The sequence below is a fragment of the Panulirus ornatus genome, chromosome 25 (assembly GCF_036320965.1).
Source record: "Panulirus ornatus isolate Po-2019 chromosome 25, ASM3632096v1, whole genome shotgun sequence".
Taxonomy (NCBI): Eukaryota; Metazoa; Arthropoda; class Malacostraca; order Decapoda; family Palinuridae; genus Panulirus; species Panulirus ornatus.
Genome location: NC_092248.1, coordinates 6,432,670 through 6,449,202, shown reverse-complemented (window position 1 = coordinate 6,449,202; position 16,533 = coordinate 6,432,670). Strand labels below are relative to the sequence as shown.

General features: G+C 41.8%; 2 protein-coding genes and 1 pseudogene across 2 annotated transcripts in view; 1 reads left to right on the top strand and 2 right to left on the bottom strand.

Annotated features, from left to right (window-relative positions):
• LOC139757216 (growth hormone secretagogue receptor type 1-like) overlaps nt 1-16,533 on the bottom strand; it is a 247,583-nt gene that overhangs the window by 227,787 nt on the left and 3,263 nt on the right. The gene's annotated exons all lie outside the window — the stretch shown is intronic.
• Nucleotides 3,651-8,229, bottom strand: LOC139757217 (uncharacterized). Its single transcript, XM_071677389.1, has 5 exons — nt 7,956-8,229; nt 5,933-6,015; nt 5,189-5,318; nt 4,840-4,995; nt 3,651-4,336 (listed from the first exon to the last, which is right to left on the bottom strand). The coding sequence occupies exons 1-5, from the start codon at nt 7,962-7,964 to the stop codon at nt 4,232-4,234; spliced, it is 483 nt and encodes a 160-aa protein (XP_071533490.1). The 5' UTR covers nt 7,965-8,229; the 3' UTR covers nt 3,651-4,231.
• LOC139757152 (uncharacterized) lies at nt 14,112-16,065 on the top strand (annotated as a pseudogene).

The following is a 16,533-nucleotide window of genomic DNA, read 5'->3' as shown; positions in this document are numbered from 1 at the left end:
ACACTCTGATTGGACACAACTGACGTCACACCTCCATTAGGGTGGTGGTGACACTGGCCAATCAGGGATGAACACGACTGACGTCACACCTCCATTAGGGTGGTGGTGACACTGGCCAATCAGGGATGAACACGACTGACGTCACACCTCCATTAGGGTGGTGACACAAGCCAATCAGGGATGAACACGACTGACGTCACACCTCCACTAGGGTGGTGACACTAGCCAATCAGGGATGAACACGACTGACGTCACACCTCCACTAGGGTGGTGGTGACACTGGCCAATCAGGGATGAACACAACTGACGTCACCTCCGTGGGGTGGTGACAACAGCCAATCAGGTATGGGATGGACACGACTGACGTCACCTTCGTGGGAGGGTGGTGACAATAGCCAATCACAGAGAGAGATAGGTATGAATGACGTCACCTGCAGCTGTGGTGGCGATAGCCAATCACAGTGACAAGACGTGAGTGACGTCGACTGCGGGTCTTGCAGACAACAGCCAGTCACAGAGATAGACATGAATGACGTCGACAACGGGTCTGGAGACAAGAGCCAATCACAGGGGACGAGCATGAGTGACGGTCATTCGTAGAAGTGCCCGGATGAGGTTACGCACAAATTTCTTAGTAACACTCAATGACACGATGGCTTACATGGTGTTACATGAGGGCTGGATGTCAACAGCCAATTATGAGAGGGTTCAGATGACGTCACATGTACATCCTATTGCAACAGCCAATCACTGATGAAACGAGAGTTATCTGTACGTCAGCTTATTACGATTAAAAAAAAAGAGAGCCAATCACGTCAAAGCTTCCATGACGTCATAGCAATAACAGCCAATCACAAATAAAAAAAGACCCAGAAGGCCACGAGAACAGCTGATCTGTCAACCTTCTGATTGGCTGGTCCTGTGAGGCGAGCTAAGTGATTCCCTGAACCATTCGTCCCTCTGGCGACCTAAATAACAACTAGAATGACACAATGATGCTTGTGTGTGTGTGTGTGTGTGTGTGTGTGTGTGTATGTGTGTGTAAGCGTGCGTGTGTGTGTGTGTGTGTGTGTGTGTGTGTATATGTGTGTGTAAGTGTGTGTGTAAGCGTGCGTGTGTGTGTGTGTGTGTGTGTGTGTGTAAGTGTGTGTGTAAGCGAGTGTGTAAGTGTGTGTGTAAGTGAGTGTGTAAGTGTGTGCGTGCGTGCATGTGTGTGTGTGTGTGTGGCGTTGGATAACATCTCAACACAAATTAAAACATCTTCATCGCCAGGTCCGGCAGATGAACACAAATGTTTTGATAATGGCTTTGCTTTAATCAAAGCATTAGTGCATCTCCGGATCCAATTATATGTGCCGGTGCTCCAGTGTTTGCCTTCCCTCGCCTACATTAATCGCATGTAACTCCCTGTGTGTGTGTGTGTGTGTGTGTGTGTGTGTGTGTGTGTGTGTGTGGCAAGGCTGTGTTGGCTCAAGAAGGAGGTAAATGTCTTGGGGGAGTCTGTGTCAGTCTGTGTTTATGTTCAATCCTTTTTTTTTTTTTAAGTCTGAGGTTTTTTCCCTTTGTGTCTGTAGCTTAGACTGTAGAGCCCGGCCGGGTTCGAATCCTGGGCGCGGCAGGAATCCCACAGGCAACCCTGGTGTTCATCCCCTCCACGCAATATATATATATATATATATATATATATATATATATATATATATATATATATATATATATATATATATATATGCCATTGTACTAAGTTCGTTTCTAAATATACTGGCATAGATTGATGCAGTCTCGACCTTTTAGTGGACTGTCATTCTGCCATTGTACAAACCAGTGGACTTTTCATGCCTGTAACAATTGATGGTGTTTCCTCTTCCTATTCTCTATGAATGTGGCTGAAAGGACAGTTCACATCTGCAACAATTAGTTTTGTCACTCCTTCCTGTAATCACTGAATGAGTCCAATACAACAGCTAACTAGCATTGTACCTGCAGACTGTTTCCACATCTGAAATATGACAGTTATCAAGCCTACCTTTGGCTCTCTATTATTGTTGATACGTACGTAAGTTATTTCTGCCACTACTTGCTGGCACACTAAGAGTTATTACCTGCGACTATTTCAACTTCTAATTCATAACTATTATCAGACTGTCTCGCCAAAAATTAATCTCTTTCCTCTCATGATTACTGTCTGGCGGTGGTGTCCCAAATAGTTTCAACATACGGGCCGTAACCCGTGAAGGAAACATGCTGAATTTCTATACAAGTTACTCCTCAAATTTATCATAGAGAATGTACTCCTTTGTTCGTTTTCTTATATTAATTTGTCAGTGTTTTAAGTAATTCTCTATTGTAAATTCCAAATATCATCCTATTTACTGTAAACATTGGGGGGAAAATACACAATTCACCAAATGGCAAATGATAAAAGAGCGAAAAGATATTTTCATTAAAGTTGTTTTGACAAAAATGCTGATGTTTACATAGAGTTAAAGGTCTTTTAAAGTTGTGGACTCCAATGAATGAATTTAAATGCCCGAGTTACGCCCATGAATGGAGGAACAAAAACAAAGCTCACTTGACGGCATTTAAACTTCGCGTGAAATGATACGAGAAATAGTTAAACTTGAATGACATACCTGACGAGTTTAGAACCTAGAAAGTTAAGAAATACATAAGAGACTCGTTTGGATGATTAAAAGTAAATAAAAGACTTGAAATATAAGTGATTGTGGGTGAGATATGTATGTACAACGTTATATGCAATGAGCCCACGACAAATGCTGTGAGTGGCGGCCACTTCCATATCTACTTTTGGTTTCCAGGATGATACAAGACCTCCTCCTCCTCCTATTGGTTGAGCATAACGCCTCACTCCGCCCACGCAGACCGCAAGCAAGAAGGGCTCGGTGGCACTAAAGATTCCTTTTGTAACTATGTCCATGATTATATTTCTAAAAAAAATATTACGATAATTTTTAACGATGGCTGTAGTACAATATGTAAGTTCCATGTTCCTCCTTGTCTCTTATGGGCCACTCGTTCAGTGTGGCCACTTTCGTGCAGAGTGGCCACTCGTGCAGTATGGCCACTTTCGTACAGAGTGGCCATTCGTGCAGTGTGGCCACTCTTGTGTAATGTGGCCACTCATGCAGTGTAGCCACTCGTGCAGCGTGGCCAGTCTCGTGCAGTGTGGCCACTCCAAGATAGTGGCCACACTTCAGACATGAGGCTTTGATCAAAACGTTCAGTCTAATTCTTTAATCAATACAAATACCCTATTGCTATTATAACTTAGGCAATCCAGGCAACTAGTTGTATGAATACTCGATCGAGTTCCACCCAATATTTCACAAAAGAATTACCAGTTGAATTAATCGAATGTGTTTCTTGGTATTTCCTCGCATCGTGGCGTGTGTGTGTGTGTGTGTGAGAGAGAGAGAGAGAGAGAGAGAGTCTACATCATCTCATTCATATCCACACTACCATCTTCCGTTTTCGATTGAACATGTTTGTGTGTGTGTGTGTGAGAGAGAGAGAGAGAGAGAGAGAGAGAGAGAGAGAGAGAGAGAGAGTCTACATCATCTCATTCATATCCACACTACCATCTTTCCGTTTTCGATTGAACATGTACGAGAGGGAAGAACACCAACCAATACCTCTGTGGCCCTATGTACTTTATTCATGTACCGTCAATACATCTGTAGATTACATTAATTAGTGCTGACATACCAGAGATACCAATCATGGATCAAATTAGCCTTGTGTTGCTCTTGGACTGGAATGTGCAAGACATACAAAAAAAAAATATAAAATAAGTGCAACAGATAGAACATAACATAATGTATTAATAAATCCTAGAATCTCTAGAGTGTTAGTTCTAAAGGCTAGGTCATCTACTGCTGTTAAGATCTGACCAGCTGGAGGTTAAGTGGTGACGGGAGGTTTGGGTGTTGGAATGGGAAGGTTTGGGTCAATGAGGGCGTCATCCAAGTCATCATAGAGGCCGTGATGTTATCCAAGGTCATTCATCTGACGAGGGTCATGGAGGGAGGAAGGGGGAAAGGGGGGGGGAGGGGAGTGAGTCATGAAAAAAGTCGAAGTACGAGGTCATCAGAAAGGTCACCGTCTCGAGGGAAAGAAAGGTCATCGTCTTGAGGGAGGGGGAAGGTAAGGGAGGGAAAGTTCCACGAATTTCCCCCCAATGCCCTTCGGCTGTGTACCAAGGGCCTCCATGTTAGCCTATGACACCTGGTTTGGTGGTCTGTGTACACCCTTCGTTGGGTATGACGATGACGTAGGAGCTGATGGTGTACTTCCAGCAACAGAGACGACCCAGGTACTGCATGAGGGAGAAAGAGACACAGACCGAACAATCAGTTAGTACTCCTGGCACGAAAGACCATCTTGGTATACAAGGATATTACAAATCATTTCACTTAAGTGTTTATAAACGAGTGGAAAGAAAGAGAGAATAATGATGAGATCAATAATGATGAGGTCAATAATGATGGGCATGGGTGGTAAATGATCCAGGCTGTCTCGACATACTCTTTTACCTCTCCTAAGGCAGAACGAGCCGTGAATATGAAAAAAAAAGGAAAAAGTCTCTTGGGGCAAGTCTCTTGCCCCTTCTCTTGTCTCTCGGGACCAGCAGACTCGTGTGGGAGAACCTTAATAGCTATCACACAACCTGACACTGCTGGCTGAGGCGTGTGTGTGTGTGTCAGAGAGAGAGAGAGAGAGAGAGAGAGAGAGAGAGAGAGAGAGAGAGAGAGAGAGAACGATAGATGGCTAGATAGACAGCCACGTATATAGAGACAGACAGACAGAGGTGTGTCTCACCGTTGAACCACTCTTGTCGCAGTTGCTAGCCGTCCAGCGGGCGAACACCTCCCCGTGATCAGCTGGGGTCACCTCCCGCCCGAACTTCTCGCACAAATTCTTGGCAGCATCACCTCGGATTGGACTGACGTTACCCCCAAGCTTGCCCTGGAAGTGCTGTCGGGCGGGGGAAGGGAGGAGAGAACAATGATTACGATATCAACTTGATTCCTCGTTAAGTTTCCATAAAGTATCTGGGTATCAAAGATATCTATATCGATTCGTGGAGAAGAATTTTGTCATTGCATTTTCTCTCGGAGACTCGAGTTGAACAAATGCTGTGGTTGTGCGAGACAGCCACCTGACTTACACTGATGACCTTGCCTGGGCAGGTGCTACCAGCCTTCTTGCAGCCAATCAGGAAACCGCGGATCACGTAGTCATCGAAGTCCCTATCTGTATACCCGGTCTTGGTGGCCAGACGAACAGACATGAAACACCTGAGATGAGGAAGGATCATCTTGAAGACTTGTGTTACGTGTGCAGGAAAGGGAGACGACTTTCTGGAGTCGCATCTGTACTTGCTGAAAGGGTGAGGTTGGGGTGTGGTCGGGGTGGAGGGGGAGGCGGGGGCATCCTACTGAGGTTGGTGTTAGTCTAAGTTACATTAATATCGAAGAGGACGTCCCACTGTGGATTGCGTTAGAATTACAGTGACATCCTCCTGTAAATCGCATCACCGTTGAAGGGGACGTCCTGTTGAAGTCTGTGTTACCATTACTGAGGACGTCCAGTTGTTGGATACGTCGCTGTGTGGATGTCAGAGGCAAATGTAAAGTGATGTCATCATCTTCTGGTCGTTAACACTTAAACTCTTCCAAAAAAATACTTCCAGTTGTATTGATTTTAGGCAAAATTAGTTTTAACATTAGGTGGAAAAAAGGTAAGTAATTTAACCTTATGTACTAAACAGAACATGTTAATATATTAAACCATATGGAATAAAGAGGAGGTACAAAAGGTGGACATATTATTTCTTTAAGACAAACTCATGAAATTTGGTTTTTGAGGTTGATGTATTGTTACACTAACGACAGAACCACTAGTGACTCACGTCCTCTTGGCCGAGGCGAAGTTTGTGGCGAGGTGAAGAGCCAGTAGAACCAGAAGCATTAGACTCCTGCCACCAGTACCTTCCTGTGGGGGTACAACGGTACAGTGAGGGGGTACAGCGGTACAGTGAGGGGGGTACAACGATACAGTGAGGGGGTACAACGGTACAGTGAGGGGTACAACGGTACAGTGACGGATACAACGGTATAATGAGACTCGACCTAACAGTACCTTCCTGTGGTTGTACAATGGTACGGTGAGACTACATCCGCCCATCTGTACCTGCCTGTTAGGGTACAGCGGTACAGGAAGACCCTTCTGTAAGTCTGTAGTCTCAGTGTCCCAGACGATTGTCAGGACGTAAACAGTCATACCAAAATGATAGCCAGACACCTCCAGCCAGAGGACGTACTAATGTAAACCTTGGATGTAAATGACGAAGACAGAACCATACTGTAAACTTCACACGAACCCATTTCCTTTTTAGTGTCAAACATAGTCATATACTGCAAACGTTCTTCTGCTCCTTCAGGCTTATTATATTACTGGCCTCATGAATTCTTTTTACTCAACGTTAGATGAACTGAAGACAGAAATCTTTGTCTTATTCATAAGTCTATATGGATAAACTTCAGTCTTAAGCACTGTGTGTTAAGAATGAGAGAACATCCATGTATACAGGAAAAAAAGAACTTGTCGAATGATAAGGGGATGATTAAACCAATTCTTGCATATCCTTTGTATATAATGGATGAAATACTCGGAGGGAAAATGTGAATAGATAAATGATGAACATCTACTAACGCCAAACACCATCCGCATTATGATTGGTAGAGGCTCAACATTATACCAACAGTACTACGACCAATAACAATATTGATGCCGTGGCGTCGCAGTGGTAATAATATATATATATATATATATATATATATATATATATATATATATATATATATATATATATATATATATATACACACACAAAGGATCACAATTTTGCGCGTGATCAAGATATTCCTATGAGTCCACGGGGAAAATGAAACACGATAAGTTCCCAAGTGCACTTTCGTGTCATAATCACATCATCGGGGGAGACACAAGAGAGAAATATAAGTCAGTCGATATACAACGAAGAGACGAAGCTAGAACGCCATTTGGTAAGCATGCGATTGGCCAAGACATACAACGAGTGTTCATAAACTTATCATTTTACAAATTTGATCAACAATGAAGTTATCTAATTTGTATAGACCATCACTAATATTAAGATTATAATTCTTTGTGTATTCAATAATAGAAGATTTAATGATATTTCTCGTGGTAACAGAGGTAGAGTTAATAACTGAGATGGCATTAATCCAGTCAATACAATGATCATAGTTTTTACCGTGATTAAACAAGGCATTTGATTCTTGTCCCATTCGTATACTATATCTATGTTGCTTAAGTCTAACAGAAAGATCCGTACCAGTCTGCCCAACATATAACTTATCACAATTTCCACATGGCACTTTATATATGCATCTAAGAGAATTTTCTGGTGAATTCCTGATTAAGATATTATTCATAGTATTATTGTTGCTGAAGGCAACATTTACATTAAAGGATTTAAGCAACATGGGAAGTAAAGTGAAATTATTACTAAAAGGGAGAACTAAAAGATTCTTGGTGTCAATGGGAGGTTTGGGCTCAACTCTATAAAATGATTTCTTTGCTAACTTAAGGGATTTATCAATGAAAGATCTAAGGTACTTTAACATAGAGCCAATAGAATATATCTTCTCAAACTCATCATCAATAAACTCTGGCCTGCAAATACGTAATGCGCTAAGGAACATAGATTGAAATGATGATAATTTAACTCTGCACGAAAGAGCACTTGGGAACTTATCGTGTTTCATTTTCCCCGTGGACTCATAGGAATATATATATATATATATATATATATATATATATATATATATATATATATATATACACAGATCCAGACAGCGAAAACGGGATATGGATGACAAGTTACTCACAGCAGCCATGATGAGCGACGGGAGGAGGTGACGAAGATCGACGCAGGACTCACTGTGAGGGGAGGGCGTGTGGTCATTCGCACCGCCAGCAGGCTGGTATATATATCAGAGGGACGGGGGAGGAGGCCAGGCCGGCACGGGGTTCCCACTAACGATATTCCCTGCAGGGGTGGGGTACGACGGGGAGGAGAGACACTGGGTAAAACCCCGTCGTCTGTTCTTCTCCTGCTCTCCCTCCAGCCCAGACTAATTATCCACTTGTGGGACCTTCACTGAAGCCTTGGTCGGGGAGGGAGAGAGAGAGAGAGAGAGAGAGAGATAGAGAGAGAGAGAGAGAGATAAAATACGCGTCTCCTCGCTCCACTCAGCGCATATTCCTCCCGCTATAAGTAGTGATGAGCTAGTCTTCAATTCGGGAAGTCCTGTGTCATACGACTCCTGCTTTGGCAACCTTCACCAGCCAGAGATGACTGATTTTGACCACCCACTCCAAAGCCTCGTACATATTCCCTAATTCTGTTCTTAGTTTACCTCGCACCGTCCTTCTTCTAATCATTATCATTATTATCATCATTATTATCATTATTATTATCATTATTATTATCATTATCATTATCATTATTATCATTATTATTATCATTATTATCATATACACTTACATCTTTTCCCTTCTTCATCAACGATACGAAAATGATGTAAATATTCTCTATGGAATATAATGACTCATAGGTCATGATTCTAAAGTCTTCGTCTGTATTCACTGCTATATCTCTAAATCTCCAGAGGTTTGAATCCTTTTATACGATTCAGTCACTAACTGAATAAGACTTAATGTACTTACGTTCATGTAGACTATCACATTGTATTGTGTGGCGATTACCGTGCTATGCCAAGAAACCATTACTATATTGTTTATAGTGATTATCGTACTGTACTATCAAGCGATTACCATCCTGTATTGTGTAGTGATTATCATACTATACTATCAAGCGATTACCATCCTGTTGTGATTATCATACTGTGTTATAAAGCGATTACTATCCTGTATTGTGTAGTGATTATCATACTGTACTATAAAGCGATTACCATCCTGTATTGTGTAGCGATTATCATACTGTACTATCAAGCGATTACCATCCTGTTGTGATTATCATACTGTACTATAAAGCAATTACCATCCTGTACCGTGTAGTGATTATCATACTGTACCATGAAGTATTACCATAGTGCACTGTGACTAAAGAGTCACTTACACTTTTGTAAAAGTCTCTATATTACGAGTATTTTGTGATATGCACAAATCAGCAGAAATTTACAGTAAACATTGTTTGTAAAAGTTCACTGACATGTATGACTGATGGTTCTGTCTTTGACAGTGCAAGTGATGGTTTATGGGATCTTATGTGTTACCTGGTTACAACGCAGGTGAAAAGTCACCATTGAAAAAGCAAATAAAAGGGAAGTTGAGTACAGCAAAAGCCCAATAAAAGGGGCTCTGGGATTGTGTGTGTGTATATATATATATATATATATATATATATATATATATATATATATATATATATATATATATATATATATAAAACACAGGATGACAATAAGCCGGAGTTTGTACAATACACAGCAAAATTACTACCCCCTGTCAGCTGGGAACGATGGTGACGTCACATTGTTTACAAATTCCGTTTTCTTTGTGGGCCAGGAGGAATTTTCCTAGTTTCATCCGTGAGTAACTTTAGTTTACCCTCGGCCAAGCATCTCGCTGTGTTTTGATGTATTTTGTATTATATTTACACCCAACTCACCGTCTTCACACTCTATTTCTTGTTTAACTTACTCTGAAGGAACGCTTCTGCAAGTGATGTCGTGTTAAATCTATAAGATACGAAAGCGTTTATGTAAGTTTGTTTAAAGAGATTGTTGAAAGCGATTCCTTTTACGCGATGGAAAGGAAGGCGATGATGAATTACCTTCAAAATCTGAGTGTGTTGTGCGGATAACATTAATGTACCCTACAGCAGTGTGTTATACTTCAGTAGACCAAATGCTTGTGCTGTACAGAAGACCAAATGTGTGTGTTAAACGGTAAACGATATTCATGCATTATACGGTATATCAGCTCTGTATGTTATACGATAAACCAAATGCTTTGATTGGGTGTTAGATCAGCTCTTTGTGCTGTAACGTAGACCAGCTACGTATTATACGGTAAACCAATGTAGCCGGTTTTCAATTTTTCCCCGCAGTTTTTTGCAACTGTCTGGCATCGTTTACATTTCATAAATATTTAAATAAAAAAAATTCACATTCGTAACAAGGCCATGCGTGACAGGCTTACAGTTCACTTCCCTTAATTATCAGTAAATCATCCTGATATGTCTTCCTACAATTATCTTGTAACGTTTACATATCAAATCCCTTTAATGATTTTGCTACATAAGAATGATGGATGAGAATATAAGATATTTTCATGACTAAATGTCAACGCTTACGTATATTCTCCTCTCATACCAGTTCGCTGCTTCCCGCGTCAGCGAGGTAGCATCATGAGCGACAGGGGCTTGAACATGCAGGAAGGTGAAAGGCGTGAATGGAATAGAATGAATTGGAACGATGTGGTATACAGGGGCCGATTTGCTGTCAAAGAACCAGGGTATGTGAAGCGTCCGGGGTAAACCATGGTAAGGTCTGTGGGACGTTATTGTGATTAGGAAACAGTGATTTTGGTAAATTACACAAGACAGCTAGAGAATGGATGTAAGCGAATGCGACCTCTCTTCCTCTATTCCTGGCGCTGTATCATGACTAACTTCTTTCTCATGTTCTCTAATTTTCTTACCACGATTCTACCAAGAGGTCAATATTCATACACAAATCTCACAGAAATCATTCATTCGAACTTCGGCGTTTCACCTTGAGAGAAGCATCATCAGGGACACACATCAAAATACTCCAACTCAGCACAATACGTGTGATGAACAGATGATACAAAAGTTCCACACTCCGAGGCTAAAGAGGAAGAGAGTCTGACTTGGACAGATGGTCGTATTTAGTCAACTTTCTCCTACGCTCTCGTACAACAATTTACAAGCTTCTCGAGTCTCGTAACAAAGATTAGATATCTGCATTCAATCATAATGATGTGCGTCCAAATACAGCCGATTAGAAAAAAAAAAAAAAACTTAATCAGTCCCTCTTAGTGCTCAAGCACAAGTGTTTACCAGAGAGCAAGAGGCAGCCACAACAGAGCCCGTAAATAACCCAACGCCTGGCCAGTTTAATGTATACTACGCGTGTGTCACGCTTAAACTTCCTTTGGTCTCCCTGATCCACGAAGCCACCACTCGTCTCAGCATTGGCTGCGCTTATTATCAATTACCTTTTTTTCCTTGAAGTGTTGATGCCAATGCTCTTTGGGTTATCCCGTTGGACTGTTCGACTAAGAGCTTATTTGGTTCATGGCTGAACCCTTTTTAACTCCACCTTGCAATACTGATTTAAGGAATATGATGGGAATTGCCATTTCATCACATCAGTGGGCAGTCTACGCCACAAAACAATGTTTTCTTAATTCGTGTCAAGATCTAAGGGCGTTGTGATTAGCGCTTTCGGGTATTATGACAACACGCTTACAATCCATCCACGTTCACATCTTCCCTCAGGAGGCCAAGCACTACCTCGCTACATCCACCAACCCACAGGCAGCCCTAGAGAGTCATCCCCGTCCAGAGTTAGGGGGTAACATTAGGGCCCTTTCTGGACGGGGTCCTCCTCATATTTACATACAGACGGAACTCTAATGAGGAAACTGTTAGGAAAATGCAATTGCATATGCAGGCAGACCTTGCCCATATTCCCACCAGTACACACAAAATTACTAAACGTAATCGGTACACACACACACACACACACACACACACACACACACACGTAGACAGAGCGTGTTGATCTGCATCGCTGATCACAAAACTAATAAATCTCAATTTCAAACCAACATTTACAACCAACTGTAAATTTCACTCAAGAAGACAAGAAATACAAAATAACCAATCGTTCAAAACGTAAATAACATTTTCATGGCTTTGAATTAAATCAAATGTTGATTACTACACAATACAGCATAATAATCTTCATAAACAAAATCATATATTATACAGTCACAATACATTAAAGCAAATATACCCATCAAAAAAAGAGAGACGTATAATTAGTAATTGAACATGGTCAATAACTGAATATAACCAGCAACTGGACATAATCAGTAATAATCGGTAACTGAATATAATCAACTAGAAATAATCAGTAATAACCGATAAATGAATGTAATAAGTAACTGAATTTTGTAGACATTTTAACCAAATTTTCGGTAAAGTCTTCGTCTAACTTCCCAAACTGTTCATTGGTGCCGACTGTGTCATTCATGACGTATGACAAACCTCCCTCACCGTTAGAAGTCTTCCCTCTGTCCGTGTCCAGTCAGAAACAAAGTATAACAAGTTAACATCACTATGGCTCCTTGTATGGCACAAGGCACTAAGGCTCCAAGCTGAGGTGTTTGGGTTAACATACACACGACTTAAATATTCTATACAATATATATATATATATATATATATATATATATATATATATATATATATATATATATATATATATAGAACCGACCGAATAAATTCACTCCGGACTATTCATAAATCTAAAAGGGTCTTACTTAAGAAATCTCGAGTATAAGACTATATGCATAATGAGTGTGTCTGTGGTTCATTAGAATTAATACTAACACTTGAAGGCGGATTGCTGATAAGCGTTTTTGTTCTGTTGCAGAAGACGTTCCTTTAGGACAAATCCAAGCTACGGGGAAGGGCCAAGTCATTTAAAGGAACACTCTTTGGTGAAAATGTTGTTTTAGTGAAGTGTAAATAAAGTCTCCAGAGTGTTCCACAAGTAACCTGCCAATGGGCAGCTGGTCCAGATTTAATGAGCTTACGAAAATTATATGTAAGTCGATAACCTCAGCAAAAGAAACTATTGAAATCATCTTATTCAATGTATCAAAAAAAAAAAAAAAAGAATTCTATTATCATCATAAAAGCGGAAAAAAAAGTTAATCGGCATTTCCTTCAGACTATATTATTTACAGAACAATACTTAGTAAACACTAGGAAAAGACCGGATGAAAACGGGGAACACGCTTTATAACGAACTGGGACGCAGTGACGTCAGGCCACTTCCTGTCCTTGAACTGCACCGAACAACGAACCTGAGAGCGGTGTTGTTCACCAGATGATACGCATGTGTGGACCCAAACAACTAGATGTGAACGGCTTCACAGAATCGTGTTTGCTTCGAAGGGTCGAAGCAGTACCATAGGATCGAATGTACTTCATAAGGGTCCGAGTGGCTTCACAGAATCACGTTTGCTTCGAAGGGTCGAAGCAGTACCATAGGATCGAAAGTACTTCATAAGGGTCCAAGTGGCTTCACAGAATCACGTTTGCTTCGAAGGGTCGAAGCAGTACCATAGGATCGAACCTACTTCAAAAAGGGTCCAAGCGACTACACTAGATCGAATCTACTCTAAAGGATCGAAGCGACTCGCAGTTGTTTCCAGCACTGATCATAATAATCTGGTTCTTTACGATTACAATTACAGTTATCTTTAATCCCTTATCGATTCTTTTCTTCCTTTCAGCCTAGGCTCGGGGATAGCTTAGATCCTAGTATTTTTTTTGGACCTGAGTAAAACAGAATCCAGTCAATATATCACCACTGATCTACCACGGAGCATTATAAAAACAAAACATCCATCAAGATCACTGTCTGTTAACTTACAGGGCGCCATATGGCTCGCTAATAGAGCTGACCAAGATCCCCCACATCGCATTAAAATCTATGGATAGAAAAAGAAAAGACGCCTAACCACTCTTCAACTAAGGAAGAAAATCATGATAAAAGAACTTCTAAGGTCAATAATATATCCTCAGGGGACTGGAAAAACTCAATATATGTCCAGTTTCAAAGCTATGTTTGACAAAAAAAAAAGAAAGAAGAAAATGGTTCGTGTGAAGTTTACAGTATGATTCTGTCTTCGTCATTTACATCAAAGGTTTATATTAGTACGTCCTCTGGCTGGAGGTGTCTGGCTATCATTTTGGTATGACTGTTTACGTCCTGACAATCGTCTGGGACACTGAGACTACAGACTTACAGAAGGGTCTTCCTGTACCGCTGTACCCTAACAGGCAGGTACAGATGGGCGGATGTAGTCTCACCGTACCATTGTACAACCACAGGAAGGTACTGTTGAGTGGAGTCTCATTATACCATTGCACCCCCTCACTGTACCATTGTACCCCCTCACTGTACCGTTGTACCCCCTCATTGCACCGTTGTATTCCCTCACTGTACCGTTGTACCCCCTCACTGTACCGCTGTACCCCCCTCACTGTACCGTTGTACCCCCACAGGAAGGTACTGGTGGCAGGAGTCTAATACTTCTGGTTCTACTAGCTCTTCACCTCGCAACAAACTTCGCCTCGGCCAAGAGGACGTGAGTCACTAATGGTTCTGTCGTTAGTGTAACAATACATCAACCTCAAAAACCAAATTTCATGAGTTTGTCTTAAAGAAATAATATGTCAACCTTTGGTACCTCCTCTTCATTCCATATGGTTAAATATATTAACATGTTCTGTTTAATACATAAGGTTAAATTACTTACCTTTTTCCACCTAATGTTAAAACTAATCTTGCCTAAAATCAATACAACTGGAAGTATTTTTTTGGGAAGAGTTTAATAAAGTGTTAACGACCAGGAGAAGATGACATCACTTTACATTTGCCTCTGACATCCACACAGCGACGTATCAAACAACTGGACGTCCTCAGTAATGGTAACACGGAGTTCAACAGGACGTCCCCTTCAACGGTGATGCGATTTACAGGAGGATGTCACTGTAATTCTAACGTAATCCACAGTGGGACGTCCTCTTCGATATTAATGTAACTTAGACTAACACCAACCTCAGTAGGACGCCCCCGCCTCCCCCTCCATCCTCACCACACCCCAACCTCACCCTTTCAGCAAGTACAGATGCGACTCCAGAAAGTCCTCTCCCTTTCCTGCGCACGTAACACAAGTCGTCAAGATGATCCTTCCTCATCTCAGGTGTTTCATGTCTGTTCGTCTGGCCACCAAGACCGGGTATACAGATAAGGACTTCGATGACTACGTGATCCGCGGTTTCCTGATTGGCTGCAAGAAGGCTGGTAGCACCTGCCCAGGCAAGGTCATCAGTGTAAGTCAGGTGGCTGTCTCGCACACCCACAGCATTTGTTCAACTCGAGTCTCCGAGAGAAAATGCAATGACAAAATTCTTCCCCACGAATCGATATAGATATCTTTAATACCCAGATACTTTATGGAAACTTAACGAGGAATCAAGTTAATATCGTAATCATTGCTTCCATCCAGCACTACAAGGGAAAGCTTGGTGGTAAGGTTGACCTAATGTGAGGTAAAACAATCGAGAGATGTTCGGGCGGGAGGCGACCTTCAGATGAGCACTGAAGGAGTGTTTCCCCACACTCTCAACTCCCAGTGTTGCACCGGGTTGCCGACACACACACACACACACACACACACACACACACACACACACCGTCTCACCACACTGCCTTGGATGACTCCCACCGTTCTCTTTGACACGTAAAACACCAATAGGATGATGTTATACCCATGGACCGCACTGTCGCGCTTGTCTTCTGGATTCCATAACTCAGTATGATCTTTGTGTACACGTACAGGACGCCAAATCAATACCTCGGATCCGTTTCATCTCCATATAGGCTTCCTCTCAGTATGCAAGTTCCTAACATTTTCTTATTGGCTACAGTGGCCCTTCCCCCTAACACGTCGGGGGTTACAGACGCCCCAAGCAAGTTCATTCTGGAAATAGTTCATCAGCTGGCACCAGCGCTGGCGCTATCGCCCCACGAATGCCAACTGTTGTTCACTGTGTTGCTGGAGGTACACACCATCGGCTCCTAAGTCATCGTCATACCCAACGAAGGGTGTACACAGACCACCAAACCAGGTGTCATAGGCTAACATGGAGGCCCTTGGTACACAGCCGGGAGGTCATGGGGGACTTTGTTGAACTTTTCACCCCGACTTTCCCTTCGTCCTGAGATCATCTTTCACATAACTTTGCACGTCATCAGACGGACGACCCTAGGCTGCGCAACCTTCCACCATGTTTGGATGGCCAGTGACCTCCCCTACCCATTCATCCTTTAATGACCTCTTCCTTCTTGACCCGGTTGACCTGACAATGACCCCTCCTGCTATATTAATTCTCTGTTAAGCTCCCGCTCAATGACCTATTTGAAACCCTTCTGACCTCTGTTGGATAACATACTACTTTACATCACCAGAGGCCATACCTGTTCGCCTGTGTTGCTCGTCAAAGAGCCTGAAATGATCCAACACACCAACACACTTCAATTCGTACCAAATGTTAAAAAAAAATAATAGCAATTTCGAGGTTAATCATCTCATGATTTTAAGGACTTTTTT